The sequence below is a fragment of the Cheilinus undulatus genome, linkage group 16, assembly GCF_018320785.1.
Source record: "Cheilinus undulatus linkage group 16, ASM1832078v1, whole genome shotgun sequence".
In the NCBI taxonomy this organism is placed as follows: domain Eukaryota; kingdom Metazoa; phylum Chordata; class Actinopteri; order Labriformes; family Labridae; genus Cheilinus; species Cheilinus undulatus.
Window position 1 is genome coordinate 27,349,436 of NC_054880.1, and position 26,638 is coordinate 27,376,073.

Consider the following 26,638-nt stretch of genomic DNA (forward strand, 5'->3'; position numbering starts at 1 on the left):
TTCGGCCGGGTAGTGGCGGGTGGGGCAGCTGCTAGGTGAAGTCTGTGGTCTGCGGATTTGCTGGATGAAACACTCGGGCGTCTGCTCAGGAAACCTGCACCTGTGTGAGCTCGGAAGCTCCAAATCGTCACACTCAGAAGGCTTGATGCTCTTCTAAGACCAGGATATTCTTTTTAAAAACTTACCGTAAGTGAAACGAAACTTTTTATGGTTCTCTGCTCATGATGAACTACTGCATCCAAGACATGTACGAGATGCCTCACCCGGGGGTGGGAGGCTACCCAGTGCAGGGCAGTGGGGAGCACTGCATGTACCCAGGCGATGGCCCCGGTTACGGACACTGTGAGCCTCAGCCGCTGCACCATCCGCCCTGCATGGAGCAGGCATGGCCGCCCAGCCAGCACTACTCGTGCTCGTACTCTGGCGGTCCTCCGCCGTTTAAGAGCGAGTTCTGCAGCATGGAGATCCCGCTGAGTCACTTCCACCATCAGCCTGAGTATTTCCCTGAAATCAAACCCGAGTTCTCACACCTGCAGTGGATGCAGAACGCGCACAAGAAAGGTACAACGATGGATCAGTGATTGTTTGATTCCTCTTGTTGACATTTTAGCGTTTAGTTTTGCATCGATTGGTGAAGTTGTTTCATGGTTGTCTCTGGGATTTTGAGAGAAACATGTCTCATGGGATTTTTTAAAACATTTTATTTTATTTTTCAGATTTAGTGAATCAGGGCAGTGCATTTTCATAGATATATATTAAGCACCAGTGTGACTATGTCAGAATTTGCTCTATAGCTAAATTTCATCCGTTGTCTTCCATCATACATGGAGTATTTACAAAAAGCATAAAACAAATTTACAATTACAAGACACCTCACAGTAAAATTCACAGTTTTCCAACAAAGTGGACATATTTAACCATCAGACCTATTTACAATAAGCTGGTTAAAGGCAGGACACGCCAGAAGCTCTCAGGAGCCAGCATTAGAGGAGGGCACGCATGTTCTGAATGAATACTGCTGGCTTGTTTTTAACCAAAGTACCCTTTTAAATGTTAAATAATTGTGCTGGAAATCTGATCCATGAATGTGATCCTCCCCCAGCCACAGCCGCCAGTCTAATTTATCCCAGTACATTACAGCTTCCTCCTTGTGCTCTGGTATTCATCCTGTTATTATTTTATAATTTGCTTTGATTCCTCCTTGATCAATGCTTTAATGATGTCTGGGATTTTCAAATTAAGTCAGATAAGAGTAAATCTAAGTCTTAAGGCGCCATGCGGCGACACGTCTGTGAGCAGGACTTGATGCATCAGAGTGTGCAAGCGTGCCGGCGGGCCAGGGGGTTCCTTATTGATTGATTGTGGGGCAACAGAAGGCCGTAGCAAGACAGATCATTGATTTCATAACAAACCCCAAAAAAAGGTATTGATCAGCTTGTTAACTTTGGAGTCTGCCAGAGGTCAGAGTGCTGAACTCATTAAGATAATTCCCAAAACGGGGCCAGGTGTTAACCCGGAGAGTTTACAAGAAGCAGCTGTGTCTTCTGTGGAAGTCACGCTAATTGAAATACAAAAGTCAGCCAGTTCTTTAAATCGCTCTTCAAAGTGGTTTAGTCACCGGCCTGTGCTAGTTTCCACAAACACGCAACAAACTTTGTATTTGCAAAGTTTATATCAGGACTGTTAGCTTCTCTTATGGATACTTCAACGAAAATGAAGGATTTGGAGGAAAGCTCCTAATTCTGCTCCTATTATTTTGTAAAATCCAAATATTCCAGCATATTTAAGGCCACTGTCATCAACTTCTATCAAGATTTTAAAAAATAGTGCTTGACACATCATTCTGCATAAAAACAGCAATTTTCAACTATTTTTGTGATAAATATGTATCTCTTCGATTCAGTTATTGAAGAAAAGCTTGGGTGGTTCCCTACTGATTAGCGCTCACAATGAATTTTCAGAGGTTTATATAATTGTATTTCATTTGTTGTGTTCTTGACCAAGGGGTAGCACTAGCCAAAAAAAGTCACATTTTCTGCTCAGTTTGACATTAATGCATAGGGAGTTTAATGTAAAGTATGCATGTTGACTATAAAAGACAAAAAGAGATCTAAAATTAATTTAAACATTGCCTTTTATTTCACTGAGGTTCTTACTCCAAGGTAAAGGGCCCTTTAATTTGTCTTAATAACAGAATAAAATCTGCTATAACGCTCTAACAAAGTATTGATTGATTAATTTTACATGAAGTTTAGAAACAGGACAAACTAGACAGGGTCAGTTTTGACCAACAAGGACAATAAGTTTGAATTTTGCTGCCATCAAAAAAATTTCATGGTTCAGTTGTGATAATCTATCATCAAATGCTTCTCTGATCATAACAAGGTTCAAAATACTTCAGTGATGTTGCTCTGTAACATTATAAACAAGGAATAATCTAATGTTAATAAGACAGATTTGCTATAAACCTGAAAGAAAATGTGCGAAACATGTATGAAAAGAAATTGATGGAAGGATTTTTCAGGTATATGTGGCAATTTGTGCCATCATGCTTTAGTGAAACCAGACTGACAGTGAAGACTTAGTCCAAACTAAGAATGTACCAATACTAATAACCCTGAACTAAGAGGAATTTTTTCAACATAATCTCATGTTTGTCATCTCTTCTTCTCTCCAGGGTACATTCCAAGTTACCTGGACAAGGATGAGCTTTGCGTAGTGTGCGGGGACAAAGCCACAGGCTATCACTATCGCTGCATTACCTGCGAAGGTTGCAAGGTAACATGATGATGGAACACATTATTCTCTGCTGCTAGTTCAGTATGTACGGTGGTCCCGAAGGTCAAATGAGCATATGTTTTCTGACTGCCATAATCTTTTCACTAAACAAATAAAACATCTGACTAAACGCAAAAATACTCCATGAAGTATCAGAAACATTTCACCTACTGCAGAATATGTTTTAACCTTTAACATTTTTACTTCTGCAAAAAAAACCAAAAAAAAAACAACAAATCCTCCTCTTGTTTTTGTAAGTCAGTCCTAAATGTTTTGGTTTATGGTGTACATTTTGTCTAGAAGCTTCAATGTTTTTACAAAAGGTAATTTTTTCTGCAGTACTTTAAATGTCTCTGTGCTGCATATACCAAAGTATTTTGTGTGTCTAGTGAATTTTTTTTAAAATTTTTTATCATTTTTCATCATGAAATACTTTTTCAAATTTTTGTAATTTATTTTAGTTTCATAAAATATTTGTGTCTTTTGTGAAATGCTTTTTGGTGTTTCATGAATTTTATGCTTTTTTTCTGCATCTAGTGAAATGTTTTTGATGATTTTCCAAAATATTTTTGCATTTTTAAATGTATTTGTGTTTCACAATATATATTTTTGCTTAATGAAGTATGGAATATTTCATTAAATCATTTTTTTTTTGTTTTTTGTTTTTTACATGTATTCATTTATCCATTTGATGAAATGTATTAAGCTTCTAGTGAAATATTTTTTAGAAATCATCAAATCTTTGTGTATTTGACCTTCTAGGCCACCTTAGTTATGTTTTAACTGAAGTCATTTTTAACCTTGCATGCCTTGTCCCTGTCTGCTTTTTTAGGGTTTCTTCAGGCGGACAATCCAGAAGAATCTCAACCCAACCTATGCCTGTAAGTACGAGGGGAAATGTGTCATCGACAAAGTGACCAGAAACCAGTGCCAGGAATGTCGCTTCAAGAAGTGCATTGCAGTGGGGATGGCAACCGATTGTAAGTTTTACAAGATGAGAAATGCTGTAAGACTCTATCAACATTCTCTATTTTAGAGAATACTGAGGAGATGGAAAGGCTTTGGTGTAAATACAAAGAGCGGAGCATCTTAATCCAATAACAGTGGAGACGTGGATAGAAAGGGGTTAAACTGGGCCAGGTTCATCCGGGGAAATCTTTTATGTCATTTAGGGTTGCTGGACTTCATACGTCTGATGTAATGCTTTTTCAAGCACTGTTGAAATAACCCATCATCAAGAACTGAGTCAGATCACAGTGTGAGTTTTCAAAATAACCATGTAGAAACAGGTGAAAGCAGTAGGTCTATCCATAATGCAGTCCCCATTACATTATTTGCACAGTTTATCAAGATTTATCACCATCCAAGATAGATCAATAAGTGATCAGGGATATAAGTATTTTCTGAAATATACCTTGTTAGCCTGAAGAATAAATTAAAATCAAAATATGGATTTTAGAAATTACCACTTGCAAACAGTTGGCAAAAACAAGGATTGTTTTTGCCAGCTTTGTAACCCCTTTCCATGAAGGATTTTAGAAGTTAAAGTTAGAAATGTTTGAAGCGTGGAGTTGGAATCTTGGAGACGCTTTCAAAAAGTAGAACAGATCACGACTAATCCAGGTTAATTAGATTCAGGCGATGTTTGTACATGCACTCCTGCTTTCCAGGCTTACATGCTCTGGTTACTGTGCACGGTGTTGTTCAAGTTCACACTTAAAATGAGCTGGTTCAAGCTTTCAGTTCACACTGATTTAAAGGAACTAGTCCACCTTTACAGTTCACAAATTTAAACTAAGAACTGAACTAGACCATGTTAGGGCTGAGCAGTACGAACCCAAAATCATATCTCAATGAATTCATTCTGTTATAATGATAGAGAGATTTGTATACAACACCAGAAGTCCTAGACACCCACTATTAAGTTATTCTTCAAATTAATCTTAACATATTGTTGGCAAACTCCTAAACTGAATAAAAGAACATGGGCAACATTTTATTTATCTAGATTGTCAAAATGTTCTATCCTCTTAAATACCATGTGTTTAAATGAACAAGCATCCATTATTTTAATCAATGGTGGTTTCAGAAAGTGCAGAAGCTTCATGATTTTCAGTCTTTTTTACCAAAAGAGAGAGAAAGCACTGTTTTAATTGCACAAAGAAGTTGGCAACATTGGCCTAAGGGAGACTCTCAACTTTAGATATTTTGCAGAAGTTTGCCAGTTTTCATGATTAAAACAAAAAATTGCATTGGATTGGGTGTTAACGGACTTTTATTATGGTGTTATAGTAATATACAGGCATTGATATAGTTTGATTTTTCATTAATTATGTAAATACTCCTGTTTGAAATAAAAAAATAAAATGATACATTTTACAACGGTGCATTAGGGCCACTCTAAAAAAAAATTATGTTATTTTTTAAGAAAAAACTCAATATGTCAGCAGCTATACAGTTGATTCCAAAAATCCTAACTCAGAATTCCGAGTTAATTCAGACTAAATTTCCCCAAAAAAGATTCTAGTTTAAAACTCCATACATTTATGAGACCCAAAACAGGAAAGTTTTGAGTCTATAAGGAAAAAAAAAAAAAGCCCATTGCATGGATAAAAACTCATACCAGAAGAAGCTGTTTGCTTTTCACAGCTACTGCAGTTGAGTGTGCGATCAAATTAGACTTTGAAGAGATGTTGTTGTAAACTGGAGCTTTTTAAAAAGAAAACAACAGAAGATGGCTCCGATCAAACCAGAATTTCATGTCTCATTAATAAACGTGTCTATGTTGTAAGTTTATGACTTGATAAACGTGGAATTTTTAAGTTTTTCAAGTCAAAATGTGCAAAGATTAAACTCGACTTACCATGACTTTTTACACTCGTAAATTCAAAGTTTGGTTTCTTGATAATTAACTACAATAAAATTTGATTTTTCTTTTCTTGAAAACAACAGGTCTTTTTTATTATTGTTATTTTGAGAATGACCCTAATACGCTTCCTTACCTTTAGACTAAATATTTTAACTAGATAATCAGGTGGTCTGTTATTTTTTCTGTTCACGGGTAATTTCAGTCAGATAAGATTTTGAGCGTTATTGTAAGAGCTAAATAATTTTTAGTGTGGTGTTTGGCTCTGAGCTCATGACTCCTTACAGATGGATTTTATGTGCAGAAGTAAAGATGTGATGACATTAAATCTAAAATCCATCTGAACTTGCAGGTGAATGCTGGGGTGATGGAGGGGTTTGAGAGCAGTGCTGGTCCAAGACAGAAAACAGGGAAAAGAGGGAGAGGCACATGGGAGAGACTGGAATTCTCTCAGCTAAATAATAATAAAAACAGTTTGATAAAAATCCATAATAATTACAATTAATTTCTCAGGCTGTCTTCCATAAATGTTCAGGGGTGATTTAAGTTGTTATAGGAGTTTGGGATTTTAGAAAAGGATCTGATTTCCATTAAACACCTGTGCTTAACTAACGCCCAGGTGCAAAAATAAGTACGGCACATGCACTGTAGTGTCAAAAAGGGAGTTAGCCAAGAGAAAAAGAGGGAGAACACACAAGAGTAAAACCCAGAACCTGATGATTTAAAGCATTAAATTAGTAGTGCAAATGGCCGATTTCATCCATCCTTCTATTTACAGGGCTTTTAAGACAGAACATAGAGAGACAGTCTAACAGGCATACTCACATCTATGGGCAATTAAGAGTTAGTAATCCACCTATCAAGCATGTCTTTGGACTGTGAAGGAAGCCGCAGTAAAAGTCTCTGGAAAAAGAAAACAATAAAAGCATTGTGTAAAAACAGTGTGGCTTTTACTTTGAAAAGCACACTGTAAGTGTAACTGTGTTTACACTTGAAGCTCACATGTTGACACATGCAGAAGGATGCCAAGCAGATGCTGTATTTAGATTTAGACACACAGTACTTAGCCTTCATCAGTTCCTCATAGAAGGTCAACAGTTTTTGTCCATGAGCGTGTTGTCCACGTTCATTACACTTTTTAAAGCTCAATGGCCACTGAGGTTTCAGGTTCATCACATATATTTTAGCCCTCCACAGTTTGATATCAGTGCATTTAATGATTGGTTAAAAATTAGTAATTTTCCAAAGATATATTTTGGGGCTTTTATGCCTTTATGTAGAGAGGAGGACAGTGGATAGAGTCAGAAACAGGAGAGAGTAGGGGAGAAACATATGTGGGAAATTAGCAAGAGCTTGGACTGAAACCTCAGCCAACAGCGTACAAGGGGCATACCTTAAACTACTAGGCCATCTGCATGATGTCATGTGTCTTACATTGGTATAAACTGTTAGTCACCCCAGTTTATAAGCTGCATTTTTTAGATGAAAAACTAATCATTAAAAGTGCAGGCTATACACTGTATTTAAGTTAGCACTATGTCATCAAAATAGGGCCCTTGCTATTTTTTTCATTTACATCTATGATTTGATTTGGAGGCTACCAGGAGGATAAACTACCCTCTGCTGCAGATAAAGTGTGACAAAGTTTGACAAAGTTTTTTTTTTTAGCTGAGAGTCAAAGGTGTTTCATTTCACTTTACACTGATTCACAAGGGCACTTCTAACTGAGTCAGCAACTTCACTCATGGTGCAACAGTGTCTGAATGCACCTGAATGCACTAAAAACAGTACAACAAATGACAGGTAGAGTAGGATGGAGTTAGGAGTCTTTCTCATATCAATTACCTCAGGCTGAGAGCTCTACTATGGCATTACAGCAAGTAGATGTGCAAACTCCCATGTCCCCTCGGGAGTTTCCAAAAAATTGACTACGGCTAATATTCTGGATTTTACGGTAGTTGACCAGGGCATCTCTGTTAAATACACTAATGTAAAAAAAATCAAACAAAAGGTTTGGGACATTTAAAAATAGATTTCTAAATTGCTAAAAAAATAAAGAAGTAAAAGTTCACTGACTTCAAGGAGCTACCATTTAACACAGTCAGAAAGCTGACATCTTTCTGATTGAAAATTGACTTTAAAAGCAACAGTTTTGCACCTGTTAAACGAAAACTTAATATAACTTGTCTGTCTTGAGATTTCAGCTGTCACCTCTTCATCATATCACACTCTCCCTTCCTCTCTTCACTCCTCTCCACTCTTATCATCTCCTTTTCCTCCCCCCCCACCCCATCAGTGGTGTTGGACAACAACAAGAGGCTGGCCAAGCGGAAGCTAATCGAGGAGAACCGGGAGCGCCGTCGTCGGGAGGAGCTTCAGAAGACGGTGTGGGACCGACTGGAGCCCACCCAGGAGGAGTGGGACCTCATTCGTATGGTGACTGAGGCCCATATGTCCACGAACGCGCAGGGCAACCACTGGAAGCAGAAGCGGAAATTCCTGGTGAGACGTCGTCCTCCCTCCCCGCCTCCTCACTCACCAGAGCCTCCATTGTATCGATTACCCTGACCTCCCCCTCCGTCCCCCTCCCCTCCCGCCCCTCACCGACCCCCATCCACACCATGCCCCCTGTCTCCTCCACCTCCACCTCCACCACCAACACTGTTCCACTGTTCCCTGTGTTAATATGTCCATGTGTTTTTTTGTATCTCCTTGTAGAGTGGGGAGAATTAGCTGGACGATGGAGAAAAGTGTTCCTCAGCGCAGCAGCACTAATTTATAAATGGAACATCTTTTTCTATGTCTTTTCTCAATGTTTGACCGAGCAGTGACGCTTCATCGCTAACACTAATAACTTGCTTTTTTTGTGCTGTTTTCATTCTTCTCTCTCTCTGATTGTAGCTTTTGATTTCACACCTCACCCTCTTTTGACTAATTTTGTTTTTCTTTCTTCTGTGAAGTCTAATCGCTCTGTCCAGATTGAAAGTGCGTCTCTGCTGTTGACTTTATATCTTGGCTTTCTGTGGCGGGGTCAGACTAAACACTCACAAAGGCATGAAGTGTTTCTAACACCCTTTTTCGCAGCAGATAACATTTACCTTGCATCCACTGATCATTTGTAATTATCGCGGAGGACATCTGTGTTTGTAATCCAGCGCAAATCAACAAACAGCATAACCTTTTGGTTTTAAGTAGGGCCGTCAGCATCATCGCAGTAATCAAGACCTGATTATGGTCCATAATAAGCGCATTCATTTTTTTTTAAAATGACTTATTCCACACCACAGTGATGAGAAATAAGCCACCGAAGCTCCTTAATTAATTTCAAAATTAAAGCCGGTCTGTATCCAAACAGGAAGTCAAATACCTTTAGTTTAAGACAGTAGAAAAATTCAAAATGAAGCATGAGCAGCTCTAAGATTTCAAATCTCGTGACCAAAGGAGATTAATTGCAGTTAACTATAGGAATTCAGGGATTAATTGCAGATTACCAAAGATTCTGATATGTTCTATCTATCTATCTATCTATCTATCTATCTATCTACTGTCTTTCTAAACACTAAGCTTTTCTGAATTGACCTACCACTAAGCCCCACCGTGCAGCTCCATGTAGAAGTGGTATCTGGCCATAATCTACATTTTATTTCTACTTATTTAAATTTTTTGCTTTTTTGGCCTCCATACAGTCATGTGACTAAGAGCTGTTTGTCATTTGAGTGTTTCCATAGACATTTTCAAAGTTTTGCTTTTAATCTTTATCTTTATCTTTTTTATCTTTAATCTTTACAAGAATCAATGTACTTTCTTTTGCATTATCCAGTTCACACATTTCTACGTGCATGCACTTCTCCGTAGCTAGAAAAAACAAAACTTAGTTCAAATTAAAGCTTTAATTGAGGTTTTGGTGTAATTAGGTAATCACCATCATTAGTTATGATTTAAATAGTTAAACTTCAGTGATTATCCAAAGTAACACAGAAAAACGTACTCAAAGATTAAGTAGTCACAGTCTTTTTTTAACAAAACAGTAGTGCTTTGGCTAAAGTATAACAGTGGATCAATCACCAGAGCAGGTTTCTGATCATGTCTAAACTAACTCTTAATAGCCACCCTCAGAAATACAGGCAGACTGCAAACAAAGGACTGGATTGGCTCATTTCACATTTGTGAGTTCATAGATATTCCAGATACCTGGATATATGTGCAAAAATAGATAAAATGCTGTTTTTCTTTGGCGTGCCTCCTTTAGAGTATCGCTTTAAATGTGAAGCTAACTGGCAGTGTAGCAGAATCAATAATGCATTGTCACGTTAGCAGATGGCTTTTAAAGTGTTGTTTACTTGAAAGATGCAGCAAAGATTTGTTAAAAATGAAAGATTGATTGACGTTACTGTTTGCAGTAAAAATCGCTGTTTCTGCTGGAAAGTTGACTGTTTTTCATGTTGTTAACTGTCGATACGAAGACATGTTTAAAGGTTTCGGTGTACATATGTAGTCACCGTATATACATCAAAACCTCGACGTTAAGGTATTAAGTTTAAAATAATAAATGAAGTGTCGGATGTTGTTCAAGTGTTTCTCATTAACTAATTTTTTTTTAATTGAAGTTTTACTTTAAAACTTGTGCTCAACAACACGGTGTTGAGTCACTTGTGTCACTTTTTTTTTCTCTATCGTCTCTATTGTTCTTTTTTTTATCAACTTTTTGGGTGACGTGTCAAAAAAGCATACAGCGTACATTGTCTACCTCCGTGTTGTCAACCGTCATAGGAGTGTTTCTGAGGAACGTTCAAAGTCGTCGTCCTGCGCCTGAATCTCGCCATAGAAAGCCATCTTGGATTTCTGTCCTCACCTGATTTCTATCTGCACTCTTTCATCTGTCCTCAGTTTTAACTTGTTTTCTTTTTAGTTGGCTTGACACGGGTTCTTCATTGAAACTTCACGATTCCTGTTGATTATCCAACAGGTCGAGGAAGCAATGCTTCTTAATGAAATAACATGTAATTTATTCTATACTTCTGACCAGAGTGCAGCGGGGGTGAAGGAAACTAAGGTAAGAGACCAAAAGAGTTTATTAAAGCTCATACACAGCTGTCTCATCATGAACATGTTTATGATACAGTTATGATTTGCAATTCTTAACACATTTACTTAAGTTTAATCAGTATAGTAATGCTTTATGTTTGATTATTCGCCTCCATTTTTACATGCATACATCCTAGAAAAAGACATTTATAGTTGGCCATAAATGCTTTTCATCTGATCATTAAACTTCTTTTGAATTGCCAAGTTTGATACATTTTTAGTGAAGACAATTTCTTTTTCAACCTTGGACCTACATTAGTTCTACGAACTCCAATTCCAGAAAAGTTGGGATATGTAAAATGTGAATAGAATGCAGTAATCTGCAAATTGTTTTCCACCTAAATTCAGTTGAATACAACAGCAAGACGAGATATTTAGTGTTTACATTGATGAAATTTATACATTTTTTTCTGAACATTATGACTTTGATGGCCTCAACATGTTCAAAAAAGCTACAGAAGCTACACCTGTGCTACATCACCTTTTTCTACTAACAGTACTCTGTAAGTGTCTAAGGGCTGGAGGCACTAACTGTTTAAAAGTGGAGTTTTTTCTCGGTCTTGCTTGATGTACATCTTAAGTTGATCAACAGTGTGGAGTTTCTGTATTTTGTGCTTCATAACGCACAATACATTTTCAAAAGGAGACAGGCCAGTCTAAGCCCTGCCCTCTTTGTTTGTGAGGCCATCCCGTTGTAAATCTTCAGAATGTGGCTTGGCATTGTCTTGATGAAATAAGCAGGGGTGTCTCTGATAAAGACATTGCCTTGATGGAAGCACACGTTGCTCTAAAACCTGTATGTGCCTCTCAGTATTAATGTTGCCTTCATAGAAGTGTGAGTTACCCATGCCATGGACACTAATACACCCCCACACCATCACAGATGCAACAGATGTCAGATGAGCTTGAGTCCAGAGAATTGGGCAGGGCTTCTAGATATTGTTGATATGTGGCTTTGGCTTTCCATGGTAGAGTCTTAACTTACATTTGTAGAATCAGTGACGCACTGTCTTAACTGACAATGGTTTTCTAAAGTTTTCCTGAGCCCACATTGTAATATTCTTCACAGAATGATAATGATTTTCAATGCAGCGCCACTTGAAGGGTCATAAGTCACTGGCATTTAGCGTTGGTTTTCAGCCTTTCCTCTGAATCTTTTGATAATATTATGGACTGTAGAGTGTAAAAGCTCTGAATTCCTTGCAGTCACACATTGAGGAACATTGTTCATTTACTAGTGGAGTATTTGTCCATACAGTCTTGTACAAAGTAGAGAACCTTGCACTGTTGTGGCTCGTTACCAATTAAACCGTCTCATCTGTGGAATGTTCTAGGTGTCTTTTTAGCTTTCCAGTCTTTACCAGTCTTTTCATGCTCTTGTCCCAACTTTTTTGGAACATGTTTCAGCCATAAAATTCATATTGTGTACGTATTTTGATTAAAAACAACAAAGTTTCTCAGTTTGAACATAAAATATCTTGACTTTGTGCTTTATTCAATTGAACATCAGTTGGAACTGTATTCTGCTCTTGTCCCAACTTTTTTGGAATTTGGCTTTGTACATATTTTGGGGTTCTTAATGATGCATGTAATGGCTACTATGTTATCTCTGGAGGAAAAAGGAGTCAGTTGACGTACATCATACAGGCTTAAATGGTTGTTTAAAGTTTCTAGCATTATAAGTAAGTAAAGCACATACATACATTTTAAGATAACTTTTAAAAGAGAGTTTAAGATTAGTCTTTCTTTTGCACAGATTCCACTGGCAGGGCTCTCTCAATCAAAACATATTGTGGTGTAGTGGTGTAGTGCAGGATACACACAGATATTTTCATCATCCATAGAGTATACATACTTCAAAATCCTCTCTCCTGAGATAGTAAAGGAAACAAAAAAGTATCAGAGTACGTTATTGCGTTGTTTTTAAAATATTACCTCCAACATTGCAGAGAAATGTGTAATAGTTGGCTAAAAATTCATAATCAGAATTTCATCTATGGGTCAGTGCTGATGGTAAAATCTGCTCTTCTTTTGCTGTAAATTTCATTCAGATCCTTTATCCCTTTAACAAAATTGTTGCAAATTTTGCAGTTAAAATAAAAATGCATATTTTTATTTTAAACCAATGTGGTTATTCTTTGCTGCATGGGCAAATACAGAGTATAAATTAAGAGTATACCACTTCTCCTTACACCACTACACCACTTGGTCCAATTGCCCATGCACAGGTGTGCAGCAAGACGTGACGTATAATTAATATGACCAGTTTTTTTTACATAATTATTCCAAGCAATGGTGGAGTTTTAGCACATGTGACCAAAGGATGTCACAAAGTGAGTAAAGTTACTCACATGTTGACTCCATTTCTCAATTGTGCTGACACTTTAAGTGTGAGTGCTCCCTCACAATGAGAATCAGAGTCTGTCAGAGGTTAAAAAAGCACTTTAAGTTAAGGAGCTTTTAGCATGTTTTCCTTCAAGGATTACGCTGCAGCCATTACCACCTGTTTTGTCACTACGATCCACGGGAGCAATTCCAAACTCATGGCTCGTTGGTCATTTTGCCCCAAATTATGTCAAAGAAAAGGGCTCAAGGCTAAGAAAAAAGAGAATTCTCCTTTATAAACCATAGGAAGCTTGCTGTTTTGTCTTGTATTTGAACATGGATGCTGCTGGATTACAGAGTCGTCCCTTTTTTGTCATTTCAGCCAGAGGATATTGGTCAAGCGTCGATGGTCAATGCACCAGAAGGAAACAAAGTGGATATAGAAGCCTTCAGTCAGTTTACAAAAATTATCACCCCTGCCATAACCCGAGTGGTGGACTTTGCCAAAAAACTGCCTATGTTTTGTGAGGTAAGTTGACCCTATTATCTAAAAACCCTTTACAAGATGTAAATACAGAGATAGCTTTAATTTTTTTCCCTCGTGAAGCTGCAGACGAGGAGCGTTGTCTGCTGCTTGCACCTTGTCTGACTTTCTAATCCTGCAGTTCCGTTACAGTGGATTTAAAGTAAAGCCAATAACAAACTCTTTCCACTTCTTTATGCTGGATTATGGTGATTGTTCTTGTTTGAACACTCTGAATTCTCCAGGAATTGAAAAAAAAAAGTGTTTCTAATTTATCCACATTGTTGTCACACTGACACTTTTCTCTGTTCAATCAGCTGCCTTGTGAGGATCAGATCATCCTGTTGAAAGGCTGCTGCATGGAGATCATGTCACTGCGAGCGGCCGTCCGCTATGATCCCGAGAGTGAGACCCTCACGCTAAATGGAGAGATGGCGGTCACACGAGGACAGCTTAAGAACGGAGGCCTGGGAGTGGTCTCGGACGCTATCTTCGACCTCGGTGTGTCGCTGTCTTCTTTTAACCTGGATGACTCTGAGGTGGCTCTTCTTCAAGCCGTCATCCTGCTTTCGTCTGGTGAGCATTGTTAACCCCACATGAGCCTATTTTATCATGTTTAAGTCTTACATACTTCATCAACCATATCTTTTTTAAAGTCAATTTTATTCATATTAGACATTTTAAAGCCACAGTTTAACAGATTATGAACACCAACCACAAAAGAATAATAAATCTGGCTCCAGCCGTTGTATCCAGCACAGATCATGCGGACAGTTCTTCTCTGACATGAAATCTATACCAACCTAAAATCCAATCAATTAATCAGCATTAATCATTGTTAGGCGCTTTGTTTCAGAATGCCTCTTCTTGAGCAGCAGCACCATTTCTCTGAGTGATGCTCTGAATCTGATTGAAGATCAATACTGCTCTGCTGCTGCTGCGGTTGAGAGCTGTACATGGAGACATGACATGGGGGTAACCTGCCCATCTGTCTCCTCCTCTGACACACATTCAGAGACCACCAGGCTTCAATCAATACAGCTGAAAAGACGAGACTCAACCAGTAACTTTGCACTGGAAATTTATGCAACTCTTGGTTTCTGTGAAGTTTGATCAACTTTGGGAAAAAGAAAAACTTTTTTTAAATGACATGATCAGCAAATGCAGAGATCAATGCAAATAATGAATAACTGAATTCATATTACATTTCATAACTGTTGTTTTTTATTTTGAGCTATTATCCTGTATACACAGGTATATAAACATTGCGAATTTGATTATTGAGCTGATGAAAATGATTTTCTGGATTTTTAAAGTTAACTAATTCACTTCCATAGTCCATTATTGTTTTTATAAATAAAAACAACTGATCCTATACAACAAAAGGGTCTGTACTTATTAATGAATAATGATCAATGCATGCAAATCAATAAATCAGACATATTAATAACCCTTTATTCTACAGGGTGATTGTCATTCATGTATACAAATGGTTTAAGTTATTATGGGCAATAGGAATTGCTTAAATGCACAGTATGTGCTTCTACCACCAGGGGGCTCTCAATCAAAATGATGGCAAATGGACATTTTGTTTTGTTTTGAAATAAGGACTCTGTTCAATAAAGGCTGTACCCATAAGGTGTGTTTACTAAATGGTAAAAAGATGTTTTGGTTTAATGGACTAATTTCACATAATAAAGAAAAAAGCTGTTAAAAGTGGCATTCTTGTTTGAAATTGCAAGCTACTTGTAAAGCATTCCAGGATCTCTCACAGCACAAACGAGGACAGACATTTTTAACACCTTTCTCCCTCATGTAGTCAGGGACATTCTTGTCCTGCATTATCATTTATTGCAAAATTAATGTACAGTTTTGTGTGGAGGCTCTGCTTAAAGATGTGTGGTGGGTTACAGCACACATCTTTCAAGGAACGCATTGCTGGCAACCCACATATTGACAGATACAGTGCTGTGAAAAGAATTTAGTCCATTCCTGATGTCTTTTTTTTTGTCATACTTTAATGTTTCACATCATTAAACAAATGTTGATATTAGACAAAGATAACCTGGTAAATACAAAATCCAGGTTTTTAAATGATAATTTCATTAAGGAAAGAAAGCCACACAAACCCACCTAAGTGAAAAAATAATTTCCCCTGAATCAAATAACTGCTTCTGCCAGCAACAACTGCAACCAAGCGTTTGTGATAACTGGCAATGAGTCTTTTATATCACTGTGGAGGAATTTGGACCCACTCTTCTTTGCAGAATTGTCTAAATTGAGCCATATTGTATGGTTTTCAAGCATGAGCAGCATGTTTAAGGTCATGCCACAGCATCTCAGTCAGATCAAAGTCCAAACATTGACTAAAACACTCCACAACCTTCATTTTGGTTTCCTGTAAGCCACTCAGAGGTTGTACACGCCTACTAGAAAGTTTACTTTTTGTCTAGTCAGTCCACAGTAAATTTTACCCAAAGTCTTCTTTGCTCTTTTTGGTCAGCAGTGGTTTTGGCCTTTGAATCCTCCCATGGATGCCATTTTTTCCTAGTCTCTTTCTTATTGTTGAATCATGAACTCTGACCTTGACTGAGTCAGGTGAGGCCTGCAGGTCTTTGGATGTTGTTTTGGGTTCTTTGTGACCTCCTGGATGAGTCCTTGATGCAGAGTTATTTTGGTCGGCTGGCCATTCACCGCTGTTTTAAGTTTTCTCCTTTTGTGGGTACTGGCTCTTACTGTGGTTCACTGAATCCCAAAGTCTTGTCTTTGTAACCTTTTCCATACCTATAGATGTTAATGACTTTGCTTCTCATCTGTTCTTGAATTTCTTTAGATTGTAGCATGATGTGTTGCGTTTTGAGATCTTGTGGCCTACTTCACTTTGTCAGAGACAGACAACTTCTATTGAAGTGATTTCTGGATACAACAGGTCTGACAGTAATCAGGTCTGGATGTGGCTGGTAAAACTGAACTCAGCTTTTTTTCCTTTAATAAATGAAATCAATATTTAAAAACTGTATTTTCTATTTACTCAGACTACCTGTGTCCAGTATTAAAATTTGCTTGATGAGCTGAAACATTTATGTGTGCCAAATACACAAAAACATCAAATGAGGAAGGGGCAAATACCTTTTAGAAATAAAAAAAATAATAAGAATTAAAAAACATTACAGTCCTGTTTTAGTAAAAAAAAAAAAAAAAAAAAAAAGTTCTTACATTTTACTCCTAGTAACAATGGTTATTCTTTTTGAACTAATTTAATCAGCAAAGTTGTAGGACTAATTTAAATTTAAAAAATCATATTAACGCATTATCACTATTTTTATTGATTCAATATACACTGACAAAATACTGACATTTATACACATTTGAGAATGTCATGGATTTTGAATGTCCAACCGTCCAGCACTAACATTTTATTCTTTTTTAATCCTTGATGAAAACTAAACTTACTTTTTGCCAGAGTTTTTATCACCAAAGTTCTATTTTTAGCTAGACTTAGTCTTGTCTCCCTCATGGAAAGTTATGGTTTAAGTTGACTAAATTTAAACTTCTGCTCTAGAGAGTATCATATTTGATCCAATGGATACCACTTGACAGTAACCATTGTTGTCTTCTTGTCTTCAGATCGGCCGGGCCTGAGTAGCGTGGAACGAATCGAACGCTGCCAAGAGGAGTTCCTGCTGGCCTTTGAACATTACATCAACTACCGCAAACACAAAGTGGCGCATTTCTGGCCCAAGCTGCTAATGAAGGTGACGGACCTGCGGATGATTGGCGCCTGCCACGCCAGCCGATTCCTCCACATGAAAGTGGAGTGTCCCACCGAGCTATTCCCTCCGCTCTTCCTGGAGGTCTTCGAGGACTGACCAATGGATTTTAGCGTATGTGTGTTAGCGTGCATGTATGTGTGTGGATGTGTGTGTGCGCATGCGTCAGCGCCCGGGAACCCTGGCGGTCTCGGGTGGAACCAGCAGAAGGCCCGTCACAATGAACTTTCTCTTAGCACTACTGAGTGTCACTTCATTCCATAGTTAGAGTAGCTCTCTGGTCTAGTTTTGTATGGAACCATTCCTGACAGTGCGGGTACATGTGAATAGCATTTTGTTCTTTTTTTTTTTTTTTTTTTTTTTTTTTTTTTTTTTTGGTTTGTTTTGTTGTTGATATTGTTGTGGATATAACCTCTCACCTCGGATTTTACTCTAGGTTTTTATTTTTGTGTTGATGATTGTACAGTTGGCATAATGGTGATTTTATCAACACTTGTTCATTCATAGAAAACAGATGTCCTATTTTCCTTCCTTTACGTTCAAAGACTTAAACTGGCTGCTCACTCGATGCACAAACTTGTTAGCAAACCGTTAGCCTTTCCTCCCAACCGCTCAACATTTTTGGACTTGTTTGTTGGTTAACTGTCATGTAGTTGCTCATTCATCCGGTGTTTGTTCGGTTTCTCACGATAACAGCAGCGCTCACAATGTACCAGCCTGAGTCTCTGGGTAGTCACATGAAATGCTGCGTTCTTTGCATGACTGAAAATCTGAATTTAGCTACAAAAAGCCAAACACTGAGCTGTAACTGGGTCAAATCTTCGGGTCAACATCACTTCTCAGAGGTCCTGTTACTTGATGTCACGTCGACATGGAAGAAAAACAAACACTAAACAAAAACACTGTTGGACTCATTAAACTCATCTACAATCCAAAAAAAATCACACATTTTCAGTGAAGTTTGACTGAAATTCAGCTCAGTATTTCTCTTTGTTGTTGCTAAGTGTTAAAACTATTAAAGAAGATTTTTGCGGTTCCACTTTGGTTCATATTAAGGCCATGGAAGATGAAAAAAACTATAAATTACTGCATTTTAATGCGATATATTCTTTTAGAGTTCATATTTATGATAATATGCAAGCTCCTTTTGGCAGGAGCCTTCAAATAATGAATGTAAAGAACATTTACTTGACACCAAAGTAAAGTGACTGTATGAAAATGTGCTTTCTTTTCCCTCAACATGAAAAAAATGACATTGAGCCTCATCCTTTAAAGAAACATTCTCTTCAAACCCATTAACACAATTTTCAAGAAGATTTTGACTTTCTCTAAAGTCTCTTAATTCTTCTTAGCTAATAACAAAATCAAAAAACACAAGAGCAGTGGTTCTCAACTGGTGGACAGGGACCCAAAAAAGGGTCACAGAGCTTTTTTCGTTTAGTTGTGAATGCCTGCCTTGTTCAAGAAATGAGGCAAAATGTGCCTGATGTGTGGAAGCCCTTCTTTCACTCATTTTGTTCCCATGATGATAAGAACATTTCTGTAATTTTTTTTCAAGATCTCTATTTGTTTGGCTCCTTTTTTTTGAACAATCACACTTTTTGGCATATATTAATTTGTCTTTGCACTTTTAAACATGTTATTTTTGTTCTGTCTCTTTGTTTAGAAAATCAAACATCCAACCACATCATTTTCTTTTATTAAAAAAGTTTAAGGGGAACTTAGGGATGCAATTTACTTTTTTTTAAGAGGAAATATGGGATGAGGAAGGAGGGGCATTCATACACCAACAGCACCAGTGTCAGTGACTAAATGAGCACCTGCTCTCTTAAAAGAGCTATTCCAGACACTCGTGAGTCGCAGTTTTCTCATGTAGGAGCTGGTATTGGGTCCTTTGACTAGACCAGGTTGAGATCCATTGCACCAGAGAGCACTCTTGTATGCATTTAAGTGCTGACATGTAGGTAAAATGACTCATTTTGCAGTTTTTAGCATTCAGATATAATAAATAAAGAAGGACATTGTGATAAATTGACTTTAAATTCAATATTACTTTCATGTTATTAGGAAAAATGCATGAATACATGACTTAAAGGAAGTCAAATTTTAATTTTACTATGCAGTGTTGCAATGCAACATTGCAATATCCTCTCGAATGCCTTATAATTTAGTCATTTAATAGTTTTCAAGTTGTAGCTGATCTGATTACCAATCAAATCCAAAATCAGTGTCCCTTAGATGTGTCTCAATGATGGCAGAAAGAAATAAAGGAAAATGCATAAAATATCAGACAGGCAGTTGATCAGGCTCTGTTTTGATGTTTTCCATCGTGAGGTTTCCAAGCAAATGTATAACAAAATTTAAAGCAGTTTTTAAGCATTCTAATTAACATCTTGAGACCCAAGCATTCATTTGTTATGCATTTTTAATATCTTATATTTATTTGAACTAGGTAGGACCTGATAAATATAATAACTAAGCATTGTACCTCAACAACAAGTAAAATATTAATGTTCTTATATGAGGACAGTGGGCCTATATTACTGTATAAAGACAGCATTGTGTAACTCAGTATGGACATTCTGCTAAACCTGAGCAAAACAGAATTGGAAATATCCTATAAGAAAGAGAAGTGTTTAATTCCTTAAATGTATAAAACAGATCTTCTCTTGGTACATAAATCTGCCTTGGAATTGTATCCCATACAAATAAAAACCAACATAGACTAATTTGTACCACATGCAATAAGCATTTATACTCACTTTTACTTGTTGTTTTCTATCCAAAATCTGCCCAAGCTATATTAAAATATTTTTTACACCTGTAAAAAGTCCCAGTGTCTTCATATGAGTTTTTGTAGTTTAGCAGAGTTGCAGCTTGTTACTGGTGACAAAACTTTTCAAATTTGCATGCCATGTCAAACTACAAACACTAGCAGGCATAAATAAAATCGGAAGAGTTTTCTACCTTGAAAAGTTTTGTGTCGCCAGTGGCTGTATAGCATTTTGGTTAGAATGGCGGCCATCTTGAATGGACACTGATAATTGTTATGTGCTTTTGTGAACACAAGATGGCAGACGGAGAGTCTGCTAATAGGGCTAACGAGTATACTTTCTGCAAAATTAAGAGTGATGGTGCAGGGAACCCAAAATGTCCTCATATGAAGGTGCTGGGACCTGTAAGGTTGGAATTGTACATGAATCTGTTGGATGGAAACTCCACTTATGACTTGACACAAACTGCTTTAAAAATACCCATTGAAATTTTGCTATTTTTATCACATATGTGATAAACCTTACATTGTCAACAGAGCCTCTAAAAATATATTAATAATTTAAGTCGTTGTAGAATGAAAAACTATTGGCAACTAAAGAGCAAAACCACTATCATCCTGTTTTTTTTCCGCTGCCTTTATTCTTAAGAAAATCAAATATCTGTAATTTAAAAGGATTGATGTGGTGCAAACTTTAAGAAAAAGATTGTATCTTTACCTTAGGGGCCTATATACAACTAAATAAATATTTGTTCACATTCTCCAAACAAAAACTTAAGAATCAGCAGATTTATTGTTGAGATTGTTACTGTATGTGCTTTAAACTGGCATGTATTTTATATGCTTTTGTGTCAGTAAAACAATATTTAAGCAAAGTCAGGAGTAAAAATTGTCACATTTCGATAAGATTTAAGGAAATGCTTGATGGCATGAGACTTATCTGTTCCTTAAAGAAAACATGTGGAAAAAGGCTCACCATGCAGTCAGAAAAGAGGGATCTGATTTTAAATTTACATCAGGAACATCAAACACTTTATCTCCAGTTCTAGTTTAATTTAAGCAAAGATAAATTTGCATGTGATAGCTTAATATGAAACAGTATTTTTGAGAATTAATGCAGTATTATTAAAGATAATAATGACATACCAAGATTAAAAATCTCTCTGATCAACTCTTGACAGGATCTTGGGTTTTAAGAGAAGTCCTGCAAATTTTTCTTCTTCCATGGCTCTAATTTTCTGGTGCATTAAAAATAATTCCTTGGTTGTATTTTTAATACTAGGGCCAGTTAAACACGCTAAGGCTGTAAATCAAACTCGTGCTGAGGGTTTATATCTCCAACATGGAAGGAACGCAGCAGCAGCTTCAACACAAGCGTGTTTATTGCTGCCAGAGACCGGCCAGGACAAACTAAAGCACATAAAGACACTGATGTCAGGAAACGACAATCATATAGTACTCGTGTGTTGTGTAACAATGCCACATGCTGTGCCAAAACCAAGTGAATGAGGCCCTCCTTCTGGTGTCCCTGCTGGGCTTTCATAGCGATACCAAGACTTGATTGATTTATGCTAGTTAGTGCATGCAGCTCTCAGCAGCCCTCTGACTCGTGCTCTCGTCCACGTTAGCAGCTCCTACCACAGTCTGAACGTGTGGCCTCACTCGTCCCACACAAGATGATTTCAACCTTTTTGTTCCTGTTTGTTTGTTTGTTTGTTTGTTTGTTTGTTTGTTTTATCTCCCTGGAAACGTGTCTGTCTGTCTGTTGAAACAGTGACGTCATGGTGCTATGGTGGGTTTGGGAAACAGCCGATTGAACTGTACTGTGATGTTACACACAGAAGAAGAACATTATCTGTTGTATAACAGCCCACCACCCTCTAATGATGGCATGCATATACACTAACACACAAACATGCACATACACAGAACATACCTGTACACATACTGTACACATGCAATGTACGCATGTACCTGGATCAGATATGGGTCAGACCCCACCACTGTGACCAACTGGTGGGATTTGGAGGCCACGTGAACACTGGCCGCTCCAAAAAAAAAAAAAAGAAAAAACAGTATAATTGATCATCAGCTAGGTACACTGAGGCCATGTTTTCACGAGAAGCAGCCACTGAAAATGGGATCGGTTTTTGTTTTCAAAAAAGATCTTCATTCAGATAACATTTTGACAAAAAAAACTGCTTTAGTATTCAAGCCAAGCAAATAGTTGGCACTGTCACCTTGTTTTGAAACAACACTCATGCTCACATCCTCCTCCTCCAACAGAGCGGTGAGATGTAAACTCACAAAACCACAATAATGTGTGGCCAAACGACAGTGTTGGGGGTAAGGCTTACCAAGGTAATCCGTTAGAGAACTCAGGCCTGCTCACAGAAATATTGGGGCCCCTGAAAGGCACAGTAAATGGGCCCTTCTCAGATTCTATTTAACATACAAATTGGATCTGAAGGGGTAGAACTCACCCTATGATCAATATTTACCTCCTGGGCCTGCTCCTACTGACTTTGGAGCAGACTGAAAAACAAAAATTGTTGCAGGTCTTAGCACGGCTATTCGGAGTGACATTACTGTCTTTGTCCAATGGGCCCATCTGCTGTGTTAATATTACAAACATAAAGGTTCAAACGTTTTTACAAAGAGGGGGTTTACATTTTAAACAGGCAACAATAAATAAAAAATGTATTTTTATGCTTTAATGGGTAAAAAGAGGTTTTAAGTAGGGGTGTACCTCGGTTTGGGGGTCACGGTTTTGTTCATGAAAAAGCAGCCTGGGGTGTTTTAAATATGAGACAATAAAAGGAAAACAAAAAATGCAAAATAAAAGCAACACAAAATACAAGAATGCAAATCAAAATACGTCCAATATAGAGCAATGCATCGTATTTCATGAAACTGTAACATAGTTGTTAGGAAATAGCTGATGCAGTGGTTACTTGTTCAAATCATGGCTCCTGTCTATCAATGAAGGACAAACTAGCTTATGTAAATGCAGAATGGGACATTGTAATGGAGCCTGAGCAGCGCACTTAAATACATGCTTGTTTTCTATTTCTAAATATCGACATATATTCTTCAAAATGTTTCAACACTAGTAATGTCTTTATCCATCTCTGAGAGAGAGAGAGAGGAAGTTGGCGGGTCTTGTAGCTCTGCTGCTTTATCAACTGAATCTATTTTTTCTTCTTTGTGTGTTTTGTCATGCCTGCTTCTTCTTCTTTGTTTGTTGTTAGCAGTTAGAAAACAGTTACAAGCATTACGTCCTCCTAGATTGGCTTAAAAATACTGCTATGCATGGTCACTTTTACTCTTCATTCAGGCGTATTTAGCCATGACTACGTGCACCAGACTGTGACCCCAAAACTGTGATGGCTCAGGAAAAATAAAAAAATACCATTACAACACTCGTTTTTAGGCTTAAAATAAAAGGCATTCATTTCTGATGGACCATATCTTTGCCTACCTCGATGGGCCCCTCCATCACTCTGGTCTCCAGAAAGCTTACCCCTCTTATAGTTAGCCTTGGTCATGAGTAACATAATTAATTAGTATTGCAATTCTAGTAATTGGTTATTAGCTACTTTATCAAGAAAATAAAACCTTGCTTTTTCCTTCTCCTTTGTGGCCACACAAAGAAAGAAATAAAGGATATCCCTGACGCATTGGCACATAGCTACATGACGAAAAGTCTGAATACACACATCCAATTGAAGGTGCTCCTCATCAGACTGTCTGATGAAGAGCAACAGTGCTCTTGGTGCAATTGCACTACTTTGGTGCAATTAATCATTTGGACTTTTGAGCCTGCAGTGTGCACGGTGTTTTCTCATTTGCTCCATGTAGCTGCATGCCAGCAGAAGTTGAACACAACGGGCAGAAAGGGCAGCATTTCTTGGTGAAATTTGTCTGCTTAATGTTAGTTTTTTGGCCAAAGGGTCAAGAACAGCAACATATTGAAATGCAATGTCAGAAGCTTATGTTGAAGTGTAGTGTTTTCTTGGAGGCATACAGTAGCTTATAATGCACAGCCTGTGCGTAATACAGCATACCAACTTCATTGTCAGATTGTAGGCATATTAAAGAGCTATGTGGGTTTTTTATTTCTATTAGTGATGTTATCAGGCTGCAGTTACACAATATGGGCTGTAAACAAGGCTTAAGTATGGCAGTACAGATGGCTACATGCTTGTTTAATAACCAAGAGGTAGAATGAGCAGTTTAATTTTTGGTAGCACAAGAGTACTCTAATGGGTTACCTTTCTCAGTAGGTTATAATATAATGTAACAAGTTACTTTAAAGTTATATTACCCAACACTGATGAAAATGAGATGGGTCTGCTACTCAAGTGAGTTTATGCTACAAAGTAAATATTAAGAAATATCTACTGGGAGTGAGCAGCACAAACAGAACTCATAAGTCTGCCATTGCTGTTGCAGTTCACCTCCCTAAAGGCTGTTAACAAGAACAGTGAAGAGCAAGTGCATTAAGTCTCAATTTAAAGGAACTGCAGATTGGCTATTTTGTTTACATTCTATTGAACCCCAAAATTTGCCTTTTCAGGCTCCTTAAACATCATTGTCATGTAAACAAATGCAGCTAAAAGTTTCCCATTTTCAGCTGAAATCATCATGTAAACGTGGCCTAAGAAAGCTGGTGAGATTGTGAAAACGTAGCTCTCTTTCCTTCCTTTTATTTTAGCTGGTATGTTCTCTCTCTTTTTTGTTGTTGTTCTGAAAGCCTCTCTATGGTATCGTTGTTTGCAATGTGACAGAAATTTGCTTTGTATATCTCGCTTTTTCAAGCTTCACACTACTCCTCAAAAAAAAAAAGAAACAGCTTGTGTTTTATTTCTTTCTCTCTTATCTGTGAAGTGATGCCTTTTTATCAAAGCAATAGACTTGCTGCAGTGTTTGAATGACCCGGACCTCTCACACACACACCTCACAAACTGTACAGACTCAAAATAAATGCACAGACAATCAGAGGGAGAGAGATGGATGAGGGGGGAGGGCACCCAGGCTCGGACGGTCCGGTGGACACGTGCAGCTGGGCCGGGCTGAGCCAGAGCCATTTGGAAAAGTAACATTGTCTATGTTTACATGCACTGACATTGTCATGTTCACGTCATAGTGTTCAGATTGGTGCAGGAGGTTTGATTCCCTGTAACTGAGCCTGCCTAGCTCCATTAATAAAACAGTTACCTGCAGAAAACAGCAAAAATAAAAGCAATGTCCAGTAGCTTGATCTAACTTGTGTTTCTGTTTTTATCAGAGATGAAATAATCTAGAATACGGCTGTATCATTGGGTAAAAATTTAAAAAAATATATGACCCCTTGGCTCAACCAGGGGCTGGCTGCACAAATATGCAAATGTTTGACTACAGTTTTAAGGCATTTTCACACCTATAGTTTGATTGCTCTGGGCTAATGTGTTCCGTTGTTGCAGAATTACCTCAAGTTTGGTCTGTGTTCACACAGAGACATTTAAGTGGGCCAAAATGTGTTATTTTGCAAGAAAAGTACCAGAAAGACTAGCTGATTTCTGTCAGGCAGGTGGCAGTGATGGTTCAAAGGACACTTTCCAATTTCAAGTTGACACAGTAGCCAACAACAACTTCCAAGTTCAAAGGTCATGTTGTAATGTATTGTTTTCATTCAGTCAGTTTGAAAGCCATCCTAATGATATTGGAGGGATTTTTCATCTCCATCCCATGGAGATGGAGATGGATGTAATCTTATCCCATCAAAATGTACCTTGGAATTCCAGATATACTATTTCACATAGCCATGGTATGGGAAATATTTCACATCCACCCCATAGACAGTGTTTGGGAAAAGCAGAACCTTTAGAAACAAACCTCAACAGATGATTAGACAGATGTTCTATCACGTTCATTACGGGCCAATCAGAGTAACAAACCATATGAGGCATGCCCCGCCCCACGGGAACTCGACAGGAAGCCATATCTTTCTTCTAGTTGGTAAATCAAACTCTCACCAAAGCCAGGCAGGAAAAGATTTCTGTGTGGTTCTTAACTCTTCATGTAATAAAATGGTTTAGTTTAGGTCAAACTGTTGCAATAGCTAGCTAATTTCTTAATCCGTCACCATGATTTACAGGCTTGCAGACACTACAACCAAACCAGAACAGCCCCTTTCTCCTTAAGTAACACTGATTGGTTTGTTTATTCTCTGACCTGGAATAAAGGTCTCAGCTTTATGCTTTGCAACATGGATCCACCTGATGACAGAGATGGAATTTGGACAGCAGCCTAAATCCAGTGACTTAAACTTGAAAATGATGGCTTTTCTAAACAAGAATTGGTGTCGTACCATAATAGGATTAACAGTAAAGTTATAGGTGTGTATAGGCATTGGGCGAGGACATTGGAAACATCACATACACTATATGGATGAAAATATTTGGCAGTCTGACAATTACACTAACAGGGACTGTAATGACATCAAATTCAAATACAGGCCATAATACAAAATATAG

General features: G+C 37.7%; 1 protein-coding gene across 8 annotated transcripts in view; it reads left to right on the forward strand.

The window, feature by feature from the left end:
• Nucleotides 1-25,377, forward strand: part of thrb (thyroid hormone receptor beta) — a 223,259-nt gene extending 197,882 nt beyond the window's left edge. For all 8 annotated transcript variants that reach the window (XM_041809841.1, XM_041809837.1, XM_041809842.1 and 5 more), the window contains 7 exons: nt 2,678-2,778; nt 3,611-3,758; nt 7,941-8,146; nt 10,671-10,697; nt 13,437-13,583; nt 13,895-14,153; nt 17,205-25,377. In XM_041809841.1, coding sequence (XP_041665775.1) covers nt 2,678-2,778; nt 3,611-3,758; nt 7,941-8,146; nt 10,671-10,697; nt 13,437-13,583; nt 13,895-14,153; nt 17,205-17,446 — 1,130 coding nt within the window. In that variant the 3' untranslated portion in view covers nt 17,447-25,377. The remainder of the gene's footprint in view (nt 1-2,677; nt 2,779-3,610; nt 3,759-7,940; nt 8,147-10,670; nt 10,698-13,436; nt 13,584-13,894; nt 14,154-17,204) is intronic.
• Nucleotides 25,378-26,638: the final 1,261 nt, after the last annotated feature.